This window comes from Thunnus albacares, chromosome 7 (genome assembly GCF_914725855.1).
Source record: "Thunnus albacares chromosome 7, fThuAlb1.1, whole genome shotgun sequence".
Lineage (NCBI taxonomy): Eukaryota > Metazoa > Chordata > Actinopteri > Scombriformes > Scombridae > Thunnus > Thunnus albacares.
Genome location: NC_058112.1, coordinates 7,907,506 through 7,934,567, shown reverse-complemented (window position 1 = coordinate 7,934,567; position 27,062 = coordinate 7,907,506). Strand labels below are relative to the sequence as shown.

Below are 27,062 nucleotides of genomic sequence, written 5' to 3'. Positions count from 1 at the left end.
CTTTTTGCAGAGTATACTCATATTTTAGAGAGCAAGGCATGATTTGAGACCAGTATGTTGATTTAAAGAAGCCAAAAGGCAGATTTTTCATTTGACCCGCTTATGCAGGATAATCCCAGTTATGTACAGAATATCTTGGCCAAAATCAAGTTGACAACCTACTGAGGCAACATGCTTCTAATAGTTTAGTTACAGACTAAGCTTCAAAGACACTACTCCTCTATTGCAACAGTCACTTTCTCTGATGTGCGTCTGCTCTCTTCCCTCATTCAAACCAGGAATAAAAGACACCGAAAGTGTGTTTCAAGTGTGGAGCAGCAAGAATCATCCCAGTCGGAGCCGCCAGAGTTGACCTTTGCCCTAAATACACACATGCAAGCAGAGGTCAGGAATGTGGGGCACCTAAGCTAATTGTGAGAATATCTGGGGGTTTATGTGTTGTGTACACGGCACAGCGGTCTGGAAACTCAAGCCTCGTTCTGACTGACTGCCGTTCCTTTCGCAGAGCAGTGGGAGCCCTGCATAGACAGAGGGGGACTGGGAGGAAGAGCCGGTCCACAAACAGTGACAGGCAGCTGACACATTCTTCCACACAGGGGCCCACGTCTGGACTGTGGCTGTAGCAGGAGGCAGCACATCCTCGTGGCCGAGCCTCAGGGTGGATGGAAATGTGTTTTATACTCATGTCGGCTGCAACAGGCCAAATTCCAGCAGGGTTTTGTAAATTGTACTTATCTCCTTGTTGGACAAAAACAATCCTACTGTGTTATATTTTAAAAAGTCATAAAAAAAAGCATCCAACACATGACAACACAATCTTTTAGAAAAAAATGAGTCGATTTGACAGAGCCCCGGATTCTAATTTAATCAGCACGGTAGATGGCCTTAAACAAGAGTCTCATATTTTACCTCCATTAATTCAGAGAGGTGCAACATGGGCCTCAATTTGATTTGCTAAAGCAGTGGAAATGTGTCACACATTGATTAGTTCCTACAATTTGTTCTCATCAGTATTCATCTGGCGTTCATTCCAAACCATTAAACACTGCATTTGACTGTTCCCGGCCTGAAGTTTCCGAACCCCAAGGGCTCTGTTGCCGCTTTTCCTCCAATTCACTCTTTTTCCACTTTTCCAAAGATTGAGTTGTTCTACATTAGCGCCGTTCAGGATCTGAACTCATCTCCATGGAGCTCTATTCAGTCCCCAAATGAGTCAGTACATACAATATGCTACCTCCATCCACGTACTTTCCACTTTGTATGTATTATTATTCCAACTTAAGTTTAATAGGCTTAATGCTTTTTTGAAATGGGGATAATTTTATCAGATGCATGTTTAGAAACCTCCAATATACCGTCTCTGACCTTGTATAGACCTGCTAATGTGAGTTCAATGAACTTTGGGTGTACCAAGAATAACTCTTAGAGACAAAAACCACTGTGTGATATTCTCCCGCCCATATCAGGCAGCACAATTTAGCAATTAGTAAGTGTACAAACACAGTTGAAAAATAAGTTGAAGCTGCATCAATTTTAAGCCACTGAGGTGCAAAACATAAAAACAAGCAAACATTTAAACAGCCATCACCATAAAACTGGCTTTTAAAGTTGTTAACAGCTAACGCCTTAGCAAACAATAGCTAACTTTCACATTCAGCAGACACGGAGCAACATTAGCATTCATTTGGAGTTGCGATGACAAATATAAATCTAAAATTCATTCTCCTTTTAGCTCTCACTTTGGTTCCACAAACTTGTGAAAACAATATCTGGCTTTTTAGCTGCCAAATGCTCGACTTTCTTCTCTAGCTAGCTTGTAACTTCTCTGTCTTCCTGCTGCTGTTTACAGAGGCTGGTCAGAGCGTTAAAACTGAAACCAAAACATTACTTAATAAAGGCCAAAGCTAAAAATGCTACAAGCTCAGTGGAGCAGCAATTATCTCTATTATCAACCCTTTTCACTTTACATGTTGATTCAATGCTACTAACAACATATTTGTGAATACAACTTTAAACTTTTTAGACAAGACCAATTTGAGGTCATTAAGTGGTTTATTTTATAAAAACCACAATTCTGTAATTTAAACGACAAACTTGAAGAAAAAATATCACAAAAATGCTAATTCCACAGTCGACCCCATACCAGCCATAAACATTGTACTGAACTGATACAGATATTATTCTTAAACCTGATTTTGGCCATAACAAATAAACTGATAGTATACTAGTACATATATAATATGTAGTATAATATTTATCTTTTATATGCAGTAAATACAACTTTTATTACTCTGTGATCATATAGCTTATATCAACTTGCGTGTGTGTCCTGTACATTGTTCAGTATGTTGCGCTGCTGTTGTTTAAGAGATAACTCTAGTTCTACATTGATACACTTCTGCTTTACACTTTCTCATGAGACATATCAGATTATATTCCATTTCTTGTAGATACAGCATATTTATTTACCTACAGCTCATTTACAGGTCTTCCTCTTTCTTTCTCTTGGTCTCTCTCTTGGACAGTATCAAGTTATTCACACAGAGGACAAATTTCATTTGCTCATGTTTACAGTGACCTCTTATCTTTAGCAGGCTACACTCATTCAAATATACACAGCAAAATGTATGTTATCTGGATGTGTCCACAACTGTGGTTACTTTCCTGTTTACACTAATCAAAGGCTTTCTGTTCTGTTGATATCATTTCAGCCCCGCTCCTCCTCCTCCTCTGGTCATAGATCAACTGTGACTGTGAGCATGTTTGTTTATGTCAGTGTGTCTGCTGTTATATCATAAATGATTATTTAAGGGTGTGTGGAGTAAATTCTCCATGCGTTAGGGATGGAAATGTGCATCCTGCTGCTCTTATAAAAGGTGCCAAAGGTGGTGTGCTGATGAATGCATTATCTTGCTTGTATAACAAGAGCATCAAATAACTTATAGCACACTTAAAGCTTTTCATGTATTTTAAATATAGCAACTTAAACTTCTGGGGACAAAGTAACTGGTGACTTGACTTCATATTTGTTCATACATTTGTTTCAGATATGGTTTTATGTACTCAGTGTTTTAATCCCTGGTTCATAATGTATTGCAAGTTCAGGTTGAACTCACTTAATGTGTATATGTTTGTAGTATAGTAAGTACCAGCGCCACTAACTCAGACTGGTGCACAGAGGTGTGCAGCGGGAACACAGGAGTCTAATCTCGGCCTTTGCAAATCCCCGCCGTAGCGTCGGCCAACTTACCCTCCAGCGTCACTTCTTTGCCCGCCTTCTTAAGCGCCTGGACCGCCAGGTCGTGCGTTGCCTCCCGGAGGTCGTTCCCGTTCACCGACAGAATCGCGTCACCCACTCGCAAAGCACGGCTCTGGTCCGCGGCGAGCCCCGGGAAGATCTTGGAGATGAGGATGGGCATCCGGTTCTCGCGCCCCCCCTTGATACTGATCCCCAGCCCGCCAGACTCCTGTTTGACAACTCGGACTTTCCTCACCGCCTCCGAGGAGCCCTCCAGACTGACGGGGCAGTCGCCCTGTCTCGAACTGAAGCTGGACCCGGGACTCCCATAGCTGGAGCCAGGGCTTCCAAAGTCTGAGTTTGTGCCGTTATTCGGGTACTTTCCGGAGCTGTTTAGAGCGTAGTTGCCGTCGTACTGACCCCGGCTGACACCCCCGCGCCCTGGGCTGCCGCTGCGCCCCCGCCCCCCGTGGTTCTGGTTCTGGAGTTGGTCTTGACCCGAGGACGGACCGCGGCCAGGGTTCCCAGGACTGGCTCCCGGGTCGTTTCCGTTCGACATGCCATTCCGCAGGCCCGCCGAGGAGTTGCTGTAGTCCCAGTGGTTGCCCCCCTGTCCGGTCGCCTCCGCCTCGGCCGTTAAAGTCAGCGTTTCTCGGGTGAGTTCGGCGGCCACTCGGATCCAGCGGTCGCGGAGCAGAAGGTCCAGCTGACCGTTTTTGTCCGCTCTGGTCCAAACTGCCATTGCTGGACGGTGAGCCTGCTCCGAGGCGGGCCGCTTTCACACTAAACTCATCATCAACTTTTTCCTCTTTTTCAGAGTGCGCACAAGAAGCGACTAGGCTGCACTGGCCCGCATCGACACACCCACTCCCTCACACTGTGGCTACAGGGAGAGCGAGAGGAACACAGAGAGACAGGGAGAGGAAGAGAAAAGAAGTCCTGGCAGTGATGGGCCAGCCTGAGAGAGCTTGTTGTTGAGTTCAAGCTCTAAAGCTGTCCCACTTCCACTGGAAGGTTAGCAAGAATAAAACGAGAAAACATCCGTTCAAATCTTTCAGAATAAAGTCAAAGAACATGAAATCTCTTGTTTACCAGAATCAGACATTGCAGTCCTCAGAAATTATGTACTTACTAATAGACAAAAGTATTTTGTGTCTTCACCTGCATTATCTACCAATTAGTGAAAAGATATGATGAATGCATAATTCCAGCCAGGTCCCCCAGACCAAAAATGAGCTGTGGGCCCCTACTGATCATAACTAGTATAGTTATAAGGTATAGTATGGTTTGTGGTAACATCGTTAAGAACAGATTTATTTGGTGAAATGCAGTACATAAGCACAATATAAAATAATAACAGCATTAACTCTAGATTTTAATGCAGGGCCATTCTACACAATGGGGCCTAAAGAATAGGAAACAATGCAGGTGTTGTCTTCAGTTTAAAATGTGTTTCAGTGGTGCGTGCATTTTTAAAAAAAATCACAATAAAGCAATTAAATTGCTACAAACTAATTACTACAAGTTGAACCTGGAGCCTCTGTGCTCCCTGAGGATCTGGGGCCCAGGGGTGGTTGCACACTTTCCCCAGTAGGTAATCCATCATTCTGCCCAAAAATTTACCAGTTAAGCCTGAGATGAGGTAAGATTTCCAGAACTATTCAATTTAAATTAAATAAGAGATTAAAGAAATGAGATTCAAACGCTGTTTATATATTACATATATAATTATATTATATATTACAGTATCTTAGGCTATATAGATGCATCATGCAAATACTGTGATTATGCAAATGTATATTGAGTCCAGTAGTCTAACTCTGTAATCCTCAGCAGAGGGTGAGATAAGCGTATATTGGAACCTTAGCAATAAAGAAAATGGCACAGACTGGCGCACCTTAAAGCAGCACATCAAGGACCCCTAAAGTCAGAGACACAAATTAGACCATGGATCCCCATCTGATGAGGTTTTGCTTTTAGATGTTTTATTTAAGAAAGAAAGTGTATGAAACCAATGACCAATAGTAATACATTCTCTCATTGTGCTTATGGATGTGATCATATTAAAAATAAATGATTCGGGGACCCCCTCAAGGACCCCTAGGGTCCCACATTGAGAACTGGTGCCTTAAAGTACATATAAGGAGGAATAAAAGGTTAATTAATGCAATCATACAAGTTCGATACTATTTTATGATTTTACTTTGAAAGCATAATCACCCCACTTCCTGTTTAGGTGTATAAATTCCGGTTGGCTTAATAAAGTGTCTGTGTGAAGAGTGAACTCAGAGCCGGATGACAGAGACAGCCAATAGACATGTAGAGCTGTAGATTATTTATTCATGATGATATAGAGGCGGGCCTTCATAGACGCATTATGGATCCACTGACTGGGGGACAAAGCCTTCTTAAATTCACTCACTGTGTTGGCTTTATTAAAAGATACTCCTGCCTACTGTGAACTTTGTTTTCATATTCTGGAGGTTAAAATAACATTCCCATCAGCAGACAGTCAATAGAAGTGCTCAGTGAGTCAAAGTCTCACAGGCAGACAACACTCACTAACATGGTCCATTGTCCTTGAAGCCAATAATAGCTCCATGTATACCATCACATTTAGTATCTGCTGTATTAACTCTAAGCTGAATCAAGTTAGTGCCCACATTATTTTTCTTTTCATTTCTAAGATGTCACAACCAATTTATTTAGTCACATAACAACTGTTTTATGATCATAGGAAAATACAGCCTGTGATGTCAAGATCACAAAACATCTCCAGGAGAAAAACCTCAGAGCTAATGACAAGGATGTCGCCTCCTGCCTTTCAAAATCAGCCTGGAAGTTGATCACATCGGAAGAGATCCCTTGGGCTGTTTGTGAGATCATTTCATGTTTTGTTTCCCCGTGATCAGTAAATAATTATGTCATCTCCGTGTCCTCTGTGGCCTCTAAGTGATTCGTTGAAATTACAGATGTACCATACAGTATAAAGCAGGGCTTAATCCTTATGATTTAATGGCAAAGTTCTTGCATTTAATAAAATTTGCCACCAAATCTCTATTCAGATTTTCTTGATATAGTTTAGGTGTTAATCAGCAGTAAATTCTAGACAACTATACTGAGAGAAAAACATCTTATATCTTCCATGAATTATATCTGACTTATTTTTTAACAGTAAACGCTATTCTGCAAAGCTGCCCTTTAGCACAGATCCGCTCCTTTATGTGTGCAACCAACAGAGTCACAACGTGGGTTCCCTCTCCATGCTCCTTTATTCTTCACCACAAGCAGAGCTGTGGCAGAGACACATCTGTGAGCCTTTTACCAAGCAGTCAATTCTCCTCCATTAATTTTCTATGAGAAGAGCTCAGCCTCTGCAAGATGCATGTTGGAAATACTCCATCCACATACAGAGAGATGGAGCACTGACATGCCGGAATTAGTGAAAAGCAAATGCAGACAAAATGTTACGAACACGTCTACAGCCTTATCTTTCAGAATGACCATTAAGTTGAATCAACACCTTTCTAAAACAACAAAAACTGAACTTCAGATGGCAGGATTCATTGCAGGGCTGTTGTATTAGAGTGTATTTGGCAGAACATTACTTGTTTCCATGTTACAATACAAAAATAAAAAGAGAACCCAAACTCCAGAGCTCACTGTATCTCATTTGTTTATTTTTTACACAAACAGAAGTGTAAAAAATGATAATTTATAGTTTTATGGGGGTTACATAGTGTCCTTGACCAGCATTGGTTTACAGACCCATCCAGCGTGTCTGAGCAGTGTCTCTGCTGGTTGCCTGGTGACGACAACACTCCGAGAAGTTACTGCTCCCGGCTGTTGTTTGTCAAGAGATGGTTACAGCACGTTATTCCAAGTTAAACCACAAACTGTGGGCGCCCTGGTGGCCTAGGGTTTAAGATTTCTGCTTCCATTCCTGTTTGTGCACGGATTAAATAAACAAAAAATAACATGTTCATTTGTGAGCTTTAGAGGTGTCTGCAGGTCATCTCCTGTCTCCAGGTCTGTACACACAGATGAGAGTTCTTATCAACCTTCTCATCTAACTCTCAGAAAGAAAGCTAATAAGTATGTGTCCCAAACTATGTAATACCATAGCAACTGTTCTGTATTTGCCTCGTATCTGAGGTACAAACCTCCACCTTAAAAAGCCATGTTCACTTCTGAACCAGAAATCAGGGAGCAGCTGGACGGAGGTCCTGGAACATGTCAAATTAGAGATTGTTGGGGGCAGAGGCCCCACCAAGTGGACTGTTTTCAGGGTTCCCAGGTATTTCTAGTTGTGCCGCTGCCAGGCAGTGCATCATACAGAATTTCTGAATTTGATATCAGTAATTTCAGAGGTTTTCTAATGAAGAACCGGAAAGTTGATATATGTAAAGATTCTGCAGTGATATTGGTTCAAATGAAGGAAATATACAGTATATATTTGGTGTTTTGCCATTACCAAGTTTGTAGTCGATTTATTTGCTTTGTTCAACCAATCACATGTTGTTCCTGAAATAGCTTGTTAGTATTAGTCGTTGAAAATTGATTTTTATGTACCAGTAAAAATGATTTTGTTTTAATGAGCCTTCTTGAATAGATCCGTTTGCTATTACTTATGCATAATACAAATGGGATTTTTCTTCCAAGAATAAACAAACTGCTGACTCACTGAAATATACATCATTTTGTTTCTATTTATCTATGAAGCTCTGTGGCTACTGAAGCTGTTCTGTGGCGACACACAGCAGCTGAACCAGCACACAGATCGGGACAGTAAAACTCACAGACAGCGATGACTGTGTTTGTCGTTTGATTTTATTGCAGTTGAGGTTTACTTAGTGTTTACAAAACCAGAGCAGATTGCAAGCGTCCATGGGGAGTGTGAGAGAGGCGGGAGTTTCATCTGCTCGCTTCACATCATCATCATCATCATGCTGCGTCGGTTAAAGGTGCAGTCTGCAGCTTCAGCCCGGTTACATTCACAGTGTCGCCGCTGTCGTACCTCGTCCAGCTGTACCTGGGACTTTTCAAGCATGTCTAAAATGCAAAAGAGGCCTCGCTATGCAGCAGCCGCTCATTACAAATCCCTTTTTTGGATGATTAAAAATACATTTTATTATGCTGTGTACGAGCTAATAATTTTACAATTCTGTTTCTGTGTCTCTAAGTTACATTCATGACAAAAACAAGGCAACCACAGAGAGCTAAAATGCAAGGTTTACATGTCGACTCTATGCTGCGTAGCTTTTATCCCCCTAAAACTACCACCACCCAACCCCACCTCCACCTTTCCTCTCACAGTGTCTTTCCTCACCTGCCCTCTGCTCCCATGTTTGTCTCCCTACCAGCTGTGAGCATCTGGGAGTGAAGTCATGGTGCAAGAGATAAGGCAGGTCCTTGCTCAAACCTTAACAAAGTAAGAGACTGGAGGGGGAGGGAGGCTCTGTGCATGTGTGTGTGTGTGTGTGTGTGTGTGTGTTTGTACAAGTGTGGGCACATCTGCTGGGTGAGATATGGAGGATGATGTGGTTGGGAATTGGATGATGGGTGACGTGGTGGTGGTTTAGGGTCTCTTGATTCTTACTAAAAAGGGTTTAGTTTTAGCTTGAGTTTTTTAGATTTATATACTGTATCATAGCATAATCATTGAATAATGCATTTAATGCTCCAAACCAGCAACAACTTTAAAGGACCCCCACTATATTATGTGTTCTTATTTACTATCTAGTTTTATTTGAACCAATCACATGGCTTTTTGAATCAGTACTGTACATCTGACCACGAGAACCCTTGAAGAACCCTACGTTTTTCTGTGTGTGTGCAAACAGTGCACCACAGGAGCAGCACAACTTGAGTAGGGAGTGTGTGTGAGTGTGTGTGTGTGTGTCAGTGTCAGTCTACTCATTGGTTCACATTGTTGATGGTCTTGGCGTGGAGCTTCAGTGAAGGAGACGGCGATGACGCATGAAGCCGCTGTTGGTGATGATAGGACTGTGGAGGGAGCTGGGGGTGACCGGGTGACTGCGGGTAAGGTGGAGGGTGACTCAGCAGGGGAGGGCTGGGTTGAGGGAAAGTCTCGAGGTTGGATTGACGTTGCAACTGTGGTCTCTGAGCAGCAGCGGTGGCGGCGGCGGCGGCGGCAGCGGCAGCTTTGGCTTCCCTCTTGGGAGTGTTGTTAAGGATGTCCAGGCTCCGACGGCTGGAAGAAATGACATCGGCGACAAATTTGGTGCATTCAGCGCAGATGTCTCGGAGCGTGCAGCCATGTGCGTACAGATGGGGAAACTCCTCCTCTACCGAGCGGCGGGACAGAGTGCGCAGGGACCTGCGGAGGGACAGGGAGGGATGGGAAGGGTTTATATTCATATTGGGAAACCCAAAAGTTGATGCATCCACAAGTTTACTCTTCTTTTTGACTGACATAAGTGTAGAAATTCATAGCATAAATTTCACTGAGCGGCTTTTTCAAGTCTGAGAAAATAACCTTGGTGATCTATTAATTTTAATGGTATCGAGCTCAGTGCGGCAAAACAAGTTTCAAATTCTCAAAGAATAAATGATGTTTGTTCAAATCAATGGTTGTTTAAAATGGGCGTATTCTCATAGCCATCAATTCCTCAAAACACCACATTTCATATCATAAGCCAAGTTTTATATCATATCCTAAAAAAAATGGACAGCCATGTCTTTTTTAACAATACTGAAAATCTCACCCTTTAATCAAATAATGACCAAAATGTCACTATACATGTTTGGTTTAAGTTATGATCCATCATATTTTCATGAAATCGTGTTATTTATGGTCAGCATTTTTTCCTTCAAAAGCCATTCAGTGTATTCACATTGAGTATTGACATCTCTATAAAATAGTTTTTATTGGTAGTGGTGGAGTCCACCATTCCTGTGCTGGATTCAGATTGCTTGTTGTTACTGTTATAACACTGATCACAAAAGAATAATAATATGTTAAAACATCCTTTTCTTCACATTATTTTCTCTCTTATTTGCAGCTGTCACTCTCAGTCTGTCTCATTTTTCTGCACTCAAAAGCCCATTAAGCTAATTGTGTCTGTAAGAACGCTTTCGTAAAAATGTGTTGTGGCAGCATTTAAAAACGCATTATAGAGTGATTAATATTCCAAAAAGATAAATAGACACATATCCCATTTCCCCATTTCCCAAAGTGGAACGTCTGGGAAAAAAAAAAGCTAGACTTGATCTTGTTTGTCTGTCTAAGCTCATTTAAAGTGAATAAAATATAAACATGACATGATAAATTGTGTAACAAAAAAAAAAAGACATGCAGCAGTGGGGTGGGACCCACACAGTCACTAACGAAAAGATTAAGGTCAGCTTTTCTGATTAAAATAACACTAACATTCACTGTTATAAAACCTACTATTTCTGTCCTTATCACTGCACGGGCGGGTAGTGATGACAGGTGTTAGACAGCAGAGCAGCACAACACCATGCCAGCACTCTCTCTCTCTCTCTCTCTAACTCACTGTGAAGCTCTCTCGCTCCACCCTTCTTTCCATCCATCTCTCACCCTCATTTGTACGTCTGTCTTAACTCAGGCACAAGGAGTGAGGATATTAATGACAGCTGGGTAATTATTACATAATGGCTGCTTAGAGGCCTTGGGAGAGGCACCGCACTGATTATATAACAAAGGGATGGAGAGGGGAGGGGCGGGCTAGATGCTGGTGATTGGATTGAGCAGGCAATCTGCGATTGGTTGAGGTAAGCACAGAGGCTGCTTCTGCTTAGGTTGGAGAAGGTTAGCAGTCAGTGGCTTGAGGGAGGGGCAGACTTAAATAGCTTTAACCTGTGTTCTTAACCCGAGGTGTGCGTTTGTCCTTGGGTTTAACAAAGCAAAGTGATTGGTTGGAAGGACTGTGGGGAAACTGGCACTGAGTGTCTGTGTCACAAGCTAGGAGTCCATCCAAATGTCATGTCAGCTTTACCTCCAGTGAACTTTGGACAAAAAAACAAGGCTAATTTGTTAGTTTTCCTAAGATGGGCTGAAGTGAATGTGTTTGTGATCTTTCAAGTGCAAATTTTGGTCCAATGATGGTCATGCGGATACCAAAAACATTCGGATAATCTCCTGAAGAGCTTGAATATCCACAGCTAATTTCATGATGATCTGGCCAGTAGCTGTGGACTAATCCTGCTCTAAGCCAGTGGTTCCCAACAATTATATCTTGTGACGGGTTGCATATATAACAGGGAGGTAGATAGTTCAACCAAAAATGGATTTTTCCTTATCAGATTGTTTGATTTTAAAAATTTCAGTGGCCTTGAGATGTAAAATTATCCAGTAATTCACAAGCAAAGCATATATATATATATTATATATATATATATATATGCTTTGCTATACAACTATACACAACTATATATATATATATATATAGTTGTGCTCATAAGTTTACATACCTTGGTAGAATTTGTGAAATATATTGGCCATTTTTTGGAAAATATGACTGATCATGCTGAAAACTTTTATTTTACTTAGGGATAGTGGTCAGGTGTGAAGCCATTTATTTTCACATAATTGTGTGTGCCCTTTTTAAACCATAATGATAACTGAAATCATCAATTAGGCCTGATGATATACACACAAGTTGACATACACAGGTTTAAATGGCTATGTGACTTGTTTGATTGTAATTAGTGCCTGTGTATAAATAGTCAATGAGTTTCTTAGCTCTTGAGAGACCCATGCACATTTCGTCCAGGGCTGTTCTGACTTTACTGGATACTGAGCCATGAAGCAAAAGAACTGTCAAAGGACCTGTGAGAAAAGGGAGTTGAACTTTATAAATCAGGAAAAGGATATAAGCAGATATCCAAAGATTTGAAAATGCCAATCAGTAGTGTTCAAGCTCTGATAAAGAAGTGGAAAATTGAGGGTTCTGTTGATACCAAACCACCGACAGGTAGAACAACAAAGATTTCAGCCACAAGTGCAAGGAAAATTGTTCAGATTGCAAAGAAAAACCCACATGCAACTTCAGCTGAAAGTTGCATGTGGTTGTTTCAAGATGCATAATAAGGAGGTACTTGAACAAAAATGGGATGCGCGGTCAAGTTGCCAAAAAAAAAGCTGTTACTGTGCCAACGCCACAAAACAGCCTGCTAACAATATGCCAAACAGCACCTAGACAAGCCTCAAAACTTCTGGAACAAAGTTATTTGGAGTGATGAGACCAAAATTGAGTTTTATGGTCACAACTACAGACACTATGAATGGTACACATCTTGCAGATTATGCCAGGGTATGTAAACTGTGCATATATATATGATCTTGAAAATCTTTCAGAACAAAAGTCTTTGAAGAACTCAGAAAGATAGATTATTGATCTTTGATATCTATGTGATGTGTCATGTATTCATTTGAAGCAGATTGCAGAGGAATTCATGTTACAACGCACATGATGTTTTGATGTAGTTGTAAGTAATCATACCTCCATGAAAGAAATTTGTGCAACAGTCACAAACTCATTTCAGCTGTTTAAGGAAAGTTATGTAAGCTACTTTTTTTTAAAATCATGTTTTGTTGCATAATAACCTTTTTACATGTTAACATTTACATCAAGTGCCACAGAAATATTTTTGGGTTATGAGGGCATTTATGTAAAAATATGTTATTAATAATTCAGACTTGATCATTTCATATATTATAAATGACAAACTGGCTCTGACAGTGTCTCTGGTGTCTCTACAGTCAAACAGACAAACACAGACTTACTTATAGACTTGGCTTTTATGTCCGTGACTCTTTGGAGTGCTGTGAAAGCCCACAGTGTAGACAGGAATATGGGCCATCTTCTTTGAGGGAATCTTCATCTGGAGACCAGACACATGACGAGAAAAAAAACTGCATCGTTACAGAATTTGATGGCAAGTTTTACTATAAGGGTTATAGAAGTGTACAAGTACAGCCAATAGATTCAAACACACAAACACTAGAGACACCAAATAACCAAGACTCATCACACTATTACAAATCAACGTATAACTGTAACAAATGCACACACTTTAATTAAGACAGACTACAACAATGTTGCACAACACAGAAGGAGTCACATTACCCAATAAACAGACAACAGCACAAAACACATGATAGAAAACCACAAAAACACACAACATTGTCCAAACAGCCAAACCTATAGAGCACAGAACCACACATCCAACACGGCCTGGGACTGAGGCAACAAAAACCAAAAGCAACAAAAGAAAAAACGTCAACAGAAACACCAGCCACTTGAATTAACTGTTAACATAATGCGTGTTAAACTATTTCTTTTTAATGTATTAGTTATTGGTAATTCCTTATAAATTAAAGAGTGAGCCAAATAAGCACAGAACAATAGTTCATAAAAAATAAACCAGACAGCGTTCTAAAATATAAGCACTACATAAGTTACCTTTGCACTGCAGGAGCCACAGACAGACCTGGAAGTGAAAGAAATGCCTGAATGTTAAAGGGGAAAAAGTAAAAATCTTAACTGGCCTGTGTAATAAAATAAAATCTGTGGTAGCTGATTGGGCTGCTGATCAATATCAATGACTATAATTAGCTTGGTTACTCATCTCCATCGTTAAATACATTATATCTTGTGTCAGATAAGTCCAGTTTATTACAACTTATTTTTGTTTTCTTGTACAATGAAGGATTATTACTGACATGTCACACACTCACTTTCACTTTTACCACCAAATAAAGTGGTTTAGATAATCTGAGTAAACTGTTGGTTTGTTTACTACCTGCTCGTGTTTTGTGCCCTTTTGGACTTTGTTGTAGTGAAGCTGCCATGTTCCGAGATCTCAGCATTACTTTGTACATGTTTTCATAACTGCTGGGACTACTACTGGACAAAACTACAAAAATAAGTTCCAAATTGTAATAAATTGCAATGTTCCCTTAATGATCCTTTAGTAAATATGTATAATGTCTGTTTAAAGGATATTCAATAAGAAATAAAGAGGCAAAAAGATTTTTGTGTTTGAACAACAAACCAAGGCCACTGAGGACATGTTGCCCTGTTTTAGCAACTTGGAAGCAGTAACATCCCAACCTTATGTAGACTGATTCCAGCAATATTTAATTTCAATACATTTAAATTTGACTACTTTAGGGCCAACAAATACATAATTAACAGCAATATAACAGCATGCGGACCTTCATGTTGTGAAATAAGATATATAGAAAATATATAAATAAACAGCTGAATTAACAAAGTATTATTTGAGGAGAGTGAACTCATGACCTAAAATTCTGGCAACCTGCAACGAACATCAAGTAGAACTGAAAGATAAATGTGGCATGCGGAGTAAACATGTCAGAAATTCCTAACAAGTGAGACGAAAGTTTTCTTTGATACCTTTTACACAGTAAGCAGGTAGACGGCCAAGAGAAGAGAGGAAATTTCACTCTGCAGCAGCAGCAAACCTGAGACACACACACACACACACACACACACACACACACACACACACACACACACACACACACACACACACACACAAGAGTTTCTGAGTCCATCTACTGTTAAACATGTCATGTGGAGAAACAGCCATCTTCTCTATTACCTTCCCTCGCTTCAGGTTATTGTAGAGTTCTTTGCTCTGAAGAAATTTCTCCATCTCTGCTTTGACCAACACTCGGCGCACGTTGATGACCTCATCCACCGTTAAGGCAAGACTCTCTACAGGGTGGCTGAACTCCTCCTGAACACAGCCGACAGCAGAACATACATCTAGTTACAACTGTTACTAAATACTAAACAATCTTGTGACATTTTGGACACTTATGAATCGTCATTTTGTGCTTTCACTGACAGTTGCCGCAGGACTGCTTCACTGTATTTTTCCCATCTATTACAGGTGAAACATTACATTGTGAGATTTTTATTAACACTTTTTTTTTAAAGCACTTTTTAGATTGTGTTGTGGGAAGTTTTGATGGCATGACTCATGGTTTTCACACTGAGAATTCAGACAACAAAATGATGAAACATAAATAAAGTGAACTAGTGTTTAAGTGGCTTTAAACACAGCTCCTGATTTGCTGCTTGATTGCAATTCAATATCAAATTAGATGAACTATCTGTCTATCACCGTCTATCACCATCTTACCTTGTGAGGCAGCTGGATTCATGAGATCACACAAGAATCTTCATAGGATGCTGATTGGTCTGAACCATTGGTGGCTTCAAGCACATAACTTGAAGCCTGATAAGATGGATTCTTGCATGATCTCATGATGTTGTGATCATGTGAATCCAGCTGACTCACAAGGTAATAATCATTGTACATGAGGGAAGATTTGAGTTCTGAAAGCTGTGAATATATTTTGTATGTATTCAAATGTATTATTAGGTACTAAACAGCCCTCTATTATTTTAAGAATATTGCCAAGGTCAGACCTTTTCTTTCTTCCATAGATGCAGAAAAGCTGGTGCATGCTTTTATCTAAAGTAGACTCAACTACTGCAAGGTCTGCCCAAAAAGTCTATCAGCCAATTACTGCTCACACAGAAAGCTGCTGCCAGAGTTTAAACTACAACAAAGAAAAGAGTCCATATCACTCCTGTTCTGAAGTCTCTGCTCTGACTTCCAGTTAGCTTTAGGATACATGTTAAGACTTTTGTTGTCATGTATAAATGTGTTTATGGACTTCCCAGTGATTTCTAAAGTTGGTATGATGCAAAGATATCTCTCTGCTGCTCACTGTAACAATACCTAAGACAAATAAGTCAGTTAAGCTGCTTTCTGTAGTCCTCTGAATCTGAGGACGGTGAATTAGTTGAGGCCTTTATGCAACTGTTAAAAACATGTTTTCAGCCTTGCTTTTTTATTTTTTTATATATTGCTTTTATTAAATTTTATGTTTATTGTATTTCAACACTGAACTTCTCTCAATCATTTTAAAGAATGAAGTGTCATTTTTCTGGATTCTGGACTCTATAATAGACATAAATGACTTGATAAGATGGAGGTTTTTGCAGTGCATTTCCATTACCAGAGGGACCACTGAGACTTCACATGAAGTCTTTTAGTGAAGCGCCATCTGTGCTGCCAGCTGTGATTCCAACTCACCATCCACTGGTGCTCGTCTCCAACTCTGGAGCCGGATATCGTTTCTGATCCCTCCGTGGTCTCGTCGACTGAACTCAGAGACAGGCGGGCCGGAGAGGGCGGCACCCAGCCATGAACTGGGAAGGAGGCTGGGGTGGTGGGGTGGATGAAAAGTGAAAAGAGACAGAGAGAAAAGAACAAGAGTTTCTCGGGGGAACTAGATACGACTGAACCGAGTGAGGACAGCGGAGAGTGAATGAAAGACAGCCACAAATCCTGGTCTAACAAGTCCATAAATTACACATCAGCCTCTTTCATTCAGCTGTGTCTCAGATCTCAGCCCTTCAGAGTATTTGTTGATTGACGCTAACACTGTCATGTATTATTAATCTGATTTCAGTGGAGTGATTGGATCCTTGCTGCTACATCTGTAACTTAGATCACAGTGAGAGGTCTGGTTTAGAAAAGGAGCTCGGAAGAGGCTCAGGGAGGGGGTTAAAAACACACCCCACACAGCTGACAGCGGGTGCCTCTTCGATCCTGCAAATGGAAGGTGTCAAATTGGCTCTAATGGACAGTAAACAGGCTGGGAGGAAGGCCGGTAAACATCATCAGTACATATAATTTGGATCAGCTGCTGATGACAGCCGGGGGCTTACGGGCTTACATCCTCACATTCACGCAGTTGAGGCTGGAGAGTCCCCTGTTGGCAGCGTCATGTACTACATAATAAATCTTCATCCAGCTATTGCTTGGCCTTGTCTAAGGCTTGTGGCATGCGGTGGCGTGGATCAGCTTGCATCCAGCGAGAGACCGAGAGTGAATAGAAGTCGGGATCGTTTTTCAAACAATTACCCCTGGATATGGACGGCGAGGCTGCTAATGCATGAATCATGGCCATCAAACAGATAACATCCTCCCCGTGGCTTACATGCAGCACACTATTCAAAGCTATTAGCCTCCACCCTCCTTCGGTGAGTTAGACTTTATCAACACATCTTCAGATTTGATTAGGATCCATCACAACACTGAGCAGTTTCATAGCAGATGTAATCCCTGTCAACCCTCTGTCAGCAAGGACTGTAAGGACTTAACCACGAGGGGCTGACATGTTATTCAGCTCTTATTTCAGTGAGGTAATGGTAATTTAATGAGATGAAATTTTTGAGGTATATGTGAGGATAGATTGGAAGCAGTGGGGATATAAAGTTTCTACACCAAGTTAATCATTTTATTGCCTTGACGGTTGAACCAAATCCATCAAAAACATTTTACTTTCAACTGAATCAACTTTCTGTAATTACAAAGGAAATGGAAAGTGCTTATTTTCCATATTTAGCAATAGAGGTAAGTAGTTGTTGGGTTTCTTTTTGACTTCCTGGTTACTGAATTACTGCTTTCCTTCCAGGCCTCAAGGCAGAAGAACTTGAAACTTTGAAATGAGACTTTTAGTAGCCGCTGTATCAATGATCTGAATGCAGTTTAACCATTTTCAGGAGCTCGGGTTGTGACGTCAGCCAGATTGTATGTAATTTATACAAATCTCCAGTCCACTGATCCATAAATGATGATAAATATACAGACTAAATGTACATGACTGACACTGTGTCTCCCTCTGTGGGATAAGAGCTACAACTGCAGCAGGTGTGAATTGTCCGCCGCCGTGGGCCAACAGTCTGCAGGTTTTCATTACAAACAAATGCTACAGCAGCTGATCTCATTAACCATCTTCCTTTCAATCAGAGAGGATCTAACCAGAGAAATGAGCTGCAGTAGTGGTTGTTTAGGATTAATAATCCACAGACTCCTGAATGTGCATGAAGCCTGGTAGAGAAACACTGTGAAAGAAATGCTCTTGTAGGATGAATGGGGTATGGGTTAAATGAAAATAAAACAAAACATGCTGCAATCCAGGCCTCGAAAACAGCTGACTCAGTTTATTGTCTCCACAAAGAAGCTATTGTTTGGCCCCCATGTTTTTTATTAGCAGCATTGTCTAAAAAAAACCCCCCTAATAAACAGTTTAATAAAAATTTGGTGGGAAGTTGGGCCAGGGGTCAAGTAACAAGTGATTTAATTTTGGTGCCGGGCATGGCGTTTTATTTTGAAATGGTTGGGTGTTATTTTGAAAGGGATGCATAATCTTTAATAACATCTACCTGGTGTTCCCCCTGAGGTTGAATGCACTTGCTGTAACTTGCTTTGGACAAAATCGTCTGGCAAATGAATGTAATTAGCTCATAAACCAAAAAAGATTTTTTTCTTGACTCTTTGTTGATGTGTCTATCTATGTGGGCCACACCCACTCCCACCTGAACACATTTTCCACTATTTGGATTTTTTTTGCTAAACTTTTTTTTAATGCTTCAACATAAATGTGACCAAATTTGGTGCATGATATATCTGACCCTGAAAAAGAGTTATTGTTTAACATATTCTTGTTATCATGGCCTATATGACAAAACTAACATATTTCAATGTGAATAACTGTGCAATTGCAACTAAATTTAGACAACTAAAGATATTCTCCTCCAAAAAATGTATTGCAATTTGTCTAAAGGTGCTAAAATCTACATGCAGATAAAAAAACTTCTATGTTTCTTCTATGTTTTTTGTTTTTTATTAATAATTTAGAAGAATGTTCAGTCTTGATAATGGCAAGTTCTGTAGTCCTTGTGGAGTGTTTTCCACTATAGATGATGGACCCAAATCTAATGAATGTGTGAAACAATTAGACCCAGTTTGGACTAAATTTCTATAAATTCTATGTCAACAAATTCCAGCCTTTATCTAAAAGTCAGAAAAGAGCAGACCAGAGGATTTTCTACTTTTGTATGACTCCATATACAGAACAAAGGACCCATTAATAAACTGAAGAATCATTCCCAAGGATTCACTCTACATTTATGTACTGACCTCTGTGATAAGGAGGTGGCCCGGCGCCTGTCAGCGTCCTGGACCGCGGCCTCTCGCCCCTCAGCTTGACCACCCCACCCAGCTGGGTAGACTCAGAGAGTGAAGGAAGCATCTCCCCCCGGAGCAAGGCCAGGTCGTGCTCTGAAAAGGAGCGATCTCTTTTCAGAGGCGTGGGGGAGCTATCTGCCCTCCTCAGCTCCGCATTGTCTGGAGACTCCTCCTCCTGCAGGAGGACAAGGTGAAGAGGAGGGCAGGGTGGAGGAGGAAATGGAAAAGGAAAGTGAGGATCATGAGGCAGGGACAGGAGAGATAAGGAAGATGGCAGCATTAGGTGGAAACGGAGGTGAAGGAAGACAATTAAGTCATGGTGAAGTGAAAACAAAGCAGACAGGATAAAAAAGTACATAAGAGTAAAATATTTGACTGTCATCTAGCTTCACTAGGCTGACTGACAGAAGAAATTTACTGAACCAAAATAGTTTGCATGTCGGCTGCGCAGGAAGAAATCGACAGTGTTTGTATGTATTGATTCATTGATACAGTTGATAAGTTGAAAACACATCTACAGCGGGATATTTGTCATCAGCTGCTCTGATGATGTCCCCCTGTCCTGTGAACGAGCACCAACGCCCCCTGCTGCTGATTGACTGGAGTAGTGTTGTGTGATTCGCTCCAAGCTACTGTGTTTACATGCTCATTTACAGACTCACGGCAGTGTATGGACACTGGATTTTTTTTCAGTGCAAACACAGAACGGACAGCTAGTGGACCGTGAGGAGATATTCACTGAATTTAACAAAGAGTGTATTGGATCAGAATCGCTGACTTTACCTTTAATTGACAACATACTTGCCGCTTATTTTTCTATTGATCAGCCTTTTTAATACTTGACAAATTGTTCCAGGTCTACAACAGAATGCATAATCAAACAGAGAGTACATTATGCAAATCTTGAAACCTAAGACTGGGGGCACATAAATATTGAAATTCATAAACCCAAGTAATGCTTGGATTGCTAAACAAAGAATGACTAGCTTTTTGCCTCTGTAGCCTTGAAAATACAAGAATTCAAAGGAAAATGGTTGTATTACTGTACATACAGTACAAGTCAAAAGCTTGGACACACTTTCCCACTCACTTTAAAGAGAAAGTGTGTCCAAACTTTTGACTGGTACTGTAGTTGAAAAATAAGATGACAATTTTACATCTTGATTGTTGAACTAAAAAAGGACAACATCTAGAATCCCTTATTTGGCAGCTGTGCCTCCAAGAAATGTTTGCAGAAAAATTTAATCGGCTTTAAATGTGTTCATATTGGAGTGGCAGATGGGATATTGCAGTATGTATTAACGGTCTGTGCCACTGGACAGAGGGTTCATACTGCTTCACAGGCCAGGACATTACTACTGGATGCAAAGAGCTTGCCTGTGACCACAAAGGAAGCTTAAACTACTGTGAAAGACTGTGTTTTGTAAGACTTCCACAAAAATATTTGCTGCAAACAAAGTAGAAGAGAGGGAATAAAGAAAGAGCATCATATACCCATGGTACCGTTCTCACCTAAATTTGGCTTATTTCACTTACAGCTAAGAAAAGACTACAGACTGCAAAACTGAGGTGAAAAAGAAAACTGAAGTCACTGAGAAGGCAAGAGTAAAGATGTTATTTCCCTGGATGAAGCAGAATTTAGTTTTGACCTGCAGCTAGCACCCCCTTTGGGCCAGTGAGGGTATCTTTTTAAACTCTGAAATGTAAAAGAGACACACTTTGTCAAGTTTTGATGTTTGATGAAACGCAGAGCAACAAGAGAGGGGAAAAAAAAGTCGATTTTCCAAGTTGTTGAGTCTTTGTGCAAAAGAGTGGAGGATTCATCCCAATCACTGATTCACTTTTCACCAGACAGGCCTCTTAACCCACTTAGGCTGTGAAACAAAACATGTGCTGCTGTCAGCCCTTACAGATGGCAACAATGATTCCAACAATTTGTATTTTTCACCCCTCCAAGACCTCAATGCCTCGCCTCACCTCAGATATGTTCATCTCCTCCATCTCAGCCAGAGTCGGGGCCTTGAGCAGGACGCGAGGGCGGGACGGCGGCCGGGGGCCGGGCTCCGATACGGACAGGTCGATACATGAAGTAGATTTGACATTACAAGGACAAGTCTGAGCCAGGCAGGGCAGAGAGCCAAACGCTGAGGGAAGAGAAACCAAAAACACTGTCAGGGAACAAAGATGTCAGAGGCACTGAGATCAGTGATTCTGTGTGCTGCGTGCAGCTTTTCAGCATCAATAACTCACTACCACACTCAATTTTAGACATGAGTATAATTACAGTAAACCAACAAGACCAACACTGGAAGCACTTTTTACACTGCAGTTAATGTCATAGTGTGTCACTTAGTTGTATTTGGAGCAACATTTGCTGTGTTGCTTTAAAGCACAAAGCAGACAGACTAGAGGACACTGTTCTTCAAGTACTAACAGCACTTAAAGCTGCACTAATCAGAATTGTTTATACATTAAGGTATTTTTGGCCTTTTTATTCCTCTATTGCAGACTGTAGACAGATGACAGCAAATAACAGAGATATGCAACAATGGTCCCCAGCCAGACTTGAACCGGGGAAAGCAGGCAGCTGTTTTAACAAAAAACCTCTGATAAACCTACTGTACACTACCTGCCCAGCACCAAACAACAGACAGACAAAATTAGCAAATAGCTGGTTAGCTGCTTAAGAATCAGATACTTCCTTGAGGAATTGGTGAAATCCAAATCAGAGCTAACACATTTGCCATATCAACTTTATAAGGGGATAGTCAATGTTTACAGATTGTTGTACTACACCCAACTGGGGAAAGGGCTGCCCTTATTCATATTTTTTAAGAATTGCTCAAATGGCTATATGAAGTGTGAAAGGAGTCATTTGTAGTGGCAAACAACATTTTTGGCGAAAAAGAAAGAAAATCTGTCCAGCACCAAACAGAAAAAGTTAGAAACTAGCTGGTAATGGAGCATTTAGCAGCTTAAGGGACAGATATTTTTCTCAGGAGTTGATGGAGACCAAAACAACGCTCAAAGGAGAGTGAATATTGGACAGGACAACAGAAAGACTCTAAATAAATGCTAATATTGTTTTGTGTCTGCTGGATGTTAAGTAAGCAACTGAGTGCTAACAGTTAGCCATGACAACTTATTCGTCACTGTTGTGTTTACAGCTAGTTTCTGCTGCCTCTTTCTGCTGACTAAAACGGAACTAAAAGGAGAGTGAATATTGGACCTATATATACCATGTGGCCAGACCATGACTTCAAATAAATGCTAATGTTGCTCTGTGGCTGCTGAATGTGTAATAGGAAGCTGTTTGCTAATATGTTAGCCATAACATCTACAGTATATATCATGCTAATGTGTCATTAGTGTGTTTTCAGATTGTTCATCTGCCCCCATGTGGCCAAAAGAAAAAAAAATATTGCAGCTTTAACCTTTCTGGAAATGACTGATAGTCAAATAGGTAAAAAAAACTTTAAAAAAAGTTTATCTACACACTCAGCCAGAAGTTGCTGTGGACCAGGGGTTGAGACAGGAAGCCACTGGTTTAATGGGAACACTTGCTATGACATGAGAGACATTGATTCTACTAACAATCAGTTCAACTTGTTTGGTGGTGGTGCTGGTGCTAATGCCAGTCACTACTGCCAAAGCTGTACAGTACTGCTTCAGAAAGTACCACCAGTAATATGAAGTATCTTCGCAGTGCAAATAATTTAATTCACTATGTGATTCTTGACGGTTTTTCACCAGAACTGAAGAAAAACTAGTGGGGATTCAGTGCCTTGTTCATGGACATATCAGCAAGTTCAAGGCTGACTAAAATGAGGGGTTGCCTAGTTCCAGTCTCTCTGACCACTGTACTGTACTGTTGCAATAATAATGTTACTAATCATTTCCAGAGACCTAACCTCTTGTCTTCACAACTTAGCAACAGCTGCTTAAAACAAAGCAATCAGTGTGTTTTTTGTCCAGCATGTTTGCAAAATGAGGCTCCTTTATCAACAGCCTACACACTGAATTGACCTTGATCTGTAAATAGCTGGTCAATATTTATGAAATACAATACCACCTCCACATATACTGTAGCTCAAAATGGAAAAAATACTCTTGTTACACACTACAGCTTACAAACTTGTACACAGTACTTAACTCAAGTGTGACCATCACAGGCTACGGTACAGAGTGTACTAACTACAGCTTCAGCCCTGAAATCATTATTTAGCAGAGTGGGTTGTCCATTCACCTTCAGTATAACATTTACTTTCTGGATAGCACAGCAAGAGTGTAACATGGGTCACTATGAAAGTCATGCATTGATTTAAAATAGGCTTTTTAGAGACAAACACAAACACACAGGCACATTAAGAATAAAGTCTAAAGCAGCCAGTAGACCTCATCTTTTACTTCTCTTAATATCACCATAATGCCAGACATCATTAAACTGTTCCTATGAAGACAGATGCATTTTGCCAATACAAAACTTGATAATTGTATTTCAGCAGTAAATGAAAAGGGTTGTTGTTTCTGTTTTCATGACCGTATTTTACATTCAGTATTCAAAGAACTAGATTACGATTTTTCAGCACTGACAGATAAAGTCACCGTTGTGAGTTTGACCTGTGGAGTGTGGCTTTAATTAAGGTATGTATCAACCTGCGGTGAGTGATTGTCCCCTTACGTCTGGAGTTGGGCAGGACCACAGGCCTGAGCTTTCTCTCCTGCTTGATCTCAGCCAGGACCCGGTCATGGAGGGACTGCTCCTGCGGGGGAGGAGGAGGGAGGCTGCGCTCCCCAACCTGATGAGAAATCATCAGAACTCATTAATACTTCTGAAAAAGTAGATAGACAGTAGAAAAAAAACGAGTTACTAGTAAAGGCTAGTTACATTATGTATAAATGGTAGCTAGTGTTAGTAATGTGTCAGTCTATGCATATATTATACTAATATATTATACTTAACCTCAAGAGTTAAACCTAATAAACCTTTGTTTGCAGACCAATCTATTAGGCTATTCACTTTAAATTATACACATATCTTTCTTTCTACAGTGGTTATTACATACATCATTCTGTATTGCTCAGGTATGATACATCCTAATTTTTCAGGACATCACATGGATAACCAGTAAAAAAAAAAAGACACTCCTGTAGATACCCTCCTCCACATGACTGCTGTGAACTTGTATTACAAGAATAAGCACACTCACTGGTTTGAGTGGAGGTCTTGACCTGATGAAATCCAGTATCAGTTCGTGGGCGTTTCTCTTCACTCTGGTAGGAATGTCACCATCCACCTGAGAAAGACAAGAAGAACAATACTATCTGTAGCACCGTGTCTGTAAAGCATTCACTCTGGGTAGCGCAGTACACAGTAACTCTTGGCTCTTGAAATATTTTAGAGCAAATTAAGTCCATCATTAGTCCACAGAATATAGACTGTAAAATAAAATATGCAATAATACCACACACAAAAATCTACACAATACTCATACAAGACTCCTAATATGATATGATTGCCATACACCACTAGATATATTATATCTAATTGTATAAAGTAATTATAATGCGCAAACACTATACATCACAATACTAAAAAACCCAATTATAGTGAATACACAGTCTCTATAATCCAATTAGTGATTTCTGGCAATGAACTGCTGCCAGAACAACAGACGGATAGAGAAGCCTTCATTAATATTTGTGCTCTGAGGCTGAATTATGTATCTGCCTGTGGAAAAAGCCTCAAGGTGACACTCTGCTACACGTATGCCTGCTACATAATATTTTCTCCTGGATCCTACATAGATCCTATATATGGTGTAGTGCATTGTCAGTAAAAGAGAATATGAGATTCAAGGTCTTTAGAAGACATGAGTCACAGTGTGACTCCTGCCAAGTCAAGTAATGATCACAGCATTTTTGGCAGGATTAAGATTTCATAAAAGAAGGAAAGATTTCATGATTTGCATCCTTAAGATCTGGGATGTTTTGATTCAATTGCTTTCAGCAATTTAAACCTCTGCTGACATTTCATCTGCTTTGTTCCATCTCATTTTAATTGCTTTCATCTCTTATTCTTCGAGTGCCACTTCCGTATCACTTTCATGATTCTTGAGTGCTTCCATGTAAGCTGTCACTGCCGTTCAATATTTCACATGTGAAGAATTAACATTAAGACATTTTAACCAGTTAACACCTGATATTTTCATCACCACATTCGAAATTTTCATATGTCATCAAACTAAGTCGTATGTCTCACCATGACTTTGCGTAGCTGGAACTTGCGTGCTCGTATGTCCTGCATCAGCATCTCGAACGGTGTGAGGCTGTACTCGGTGGGTAGCGGGTTGAACGGCTGCTCCTGCACCTTCTTCAGCTTCACTCCCTGCCTGAGCTCCTTCATCAGCTGCACCCAGAGACGTGCCTGGAATGAAAACAACAACCTCAACAACACACACATCTGTATGCATCAACACAACAACACTTCAGTCAGACACACTGTTGTATTGTCCTCCCCGTCACACCGTGCCCTCGCTCGTCTCGTCTCACCCAGTCTCTGTGTTTCAGGGCGTCCAGCTCAGCTGTAGACTTGTCTTCAACAGCTTCCTCTGTTGTGATCTTCTTCAACAACTGCGTAATAAAAACCAGATAAAACATTTTACCTTTTTTTTTTTGAATGATTACAGTTTTCAACACTGACAATATTTCAAACATTGGTGTTTGCGTGCCCCATAATTAAAACTCAGTGTTTTTACATTGACTGTGTGTGGAAATTTTATGTGATTAGAGCATCTTTCAAATTGTTTTGATGGAAGAAGTTTTTGTTTATGTGTCACTGAAGTCGAGGGCAAGAAACACAAGCTGTCAATAATAATAATAATCCCTCGCTCCTTAGGAAAACCTTGTGCAGGCACCAGTACAGCAAGTACAGAAGGTCAAGGGGTTGAACCAGGGATCGGGTCTGTACTGTGACTGATGTTTACAACAAGTTTACCTTGATTTTCTCTTCCAAATACATTTGACTAAACTGGGGGTTTGATTAAAACTATCTGAGTGCTTGTGTTTTATGTTGTGTTCCCAGATCTCAGTTGTAACTAGAAGAGTGCATTCAGTTGAGTGCAGATCTCTGCCAGGTGTGTCTAGGGGCCATGTATAGTCTCAGTTCTCTTTAAGATGCATAGAATAGTGTAATGGTACTGTAGCAGAGCGTCCTCTTGGGTTCACCTAACTGTATAAACTTAATAAGGAAACATTAAATGGGACGATAAGCCCAAACTTCTCAATTGAAACATTGTTGTTTATTTAGAACATTTCATTATTTATTTAGAACATTTTGTTGTAACACACCATACAAAATAAAACCTCCCTACCTCCCTCTCTCCTCCCTAACAAAGAAAAGTTGAATCTCATTCAGTTGTCCCTCTTGGCTCCCTTACAGTCAAGATGGTGATGAAGATAACAAAAACGGGGATTTATTCATCTCACATCATGCCTAACTTTAGTGGATCATAACATATCAGGTATGGAATTAATCTGCAGATGCTCCGGTTCAAGATGAGACCAAACCTTTCTATGGATGTCAGTTTTTGAGCCACAACAAAGACCAAAATGCCGCCTGCAGCAGACTTGTTTTTAGCTTAGCCAATTGCCAGAAATGCCTTTTGCTGCAATTGTTGATCACTTGCGGCCCCTACCTGCTTGTTAAGAGTGAGGAGTCAGCAGGTAATGGTGGTATAAAACGTGTTATAAAATA

The 27,062-nt window shown here is 40.5% G+C and overlaps 2 protein-coding genes across 2 annotated transcripts in view; both read right to left on the bottom strand.

Annotated features, from left to right (window-relative positions):
• Positions 1-4,211, bottom strand: part of sntb2 (syntrophin, beta 2) — a 31,454-nt gene extending 27,243 nt beyond the window's left edge. Inside the window, exon 1 of the mRNA XM_044356320.1 lies at positions 3,251-4,211. Coding sequence (XP_044212255.1) covers positions 3,251-3,980 — 730 coding nt within the window. The 5' untranslated portion in view covers positions 3,981-4,211. The remainder of the gene's footprint in view (positions 1-3,250) is intronic.
• A 3,839-nt stretch (positions 4,212-8,050) lies between these two features.
• Positions 8,051-27,062, bottom strand: part of spire2 (spire-type actin nucleation factor 2) — a 31,204-nt gene continuing 12,192 nt past the window's right edge. The window contains exons 4-15 of the mRNA XM_044356319.1: positions 25,859-25,939; positions 25,569-25,733; positions 24,517-24,603; positions 23,988-24,105; positions 21,284-21,450; positions 19,259-19,481; positions 16,364-16,491; positions 14,855-14,992; positions 14,647-14,714; positions 13,690-13,717; positions 13,011-13,108; positions 8,051-9,578 (exon numbers count right to left, since the gene is read on the bottom strand). Of these exons, the coding sequence (XP_044212254.1) occupies positions 9,155-9,578; positions 13,011-13,108; positions 13,690-13,717; positions 14,647-14,714; positions 14,855-14,992; positions 16,364-16,491; positions 19,259-19,481; positions 21,284-21,450; positions 23,988-24,105; positions 24,517-24,603; positions 25,569-25,733; positions 25,859-25,939 (1,725 nt within the window). The 3' untranslated portion in view covers positions 8,051-9,154. The remainder of the gene's footprint in view (positions 9,579-13,010; positions 13,109-13,689; positions 13,718-14,646; positions 14,715-14,854; positions 14,993-16,363; positions 16,492-19,258; positions 19,482-21,283; positions 21,451-23,987; positions 24,106-24,516; positions 24,604-25,568; positions 25,734-25,858; positions 25,940-27,062) is intronic.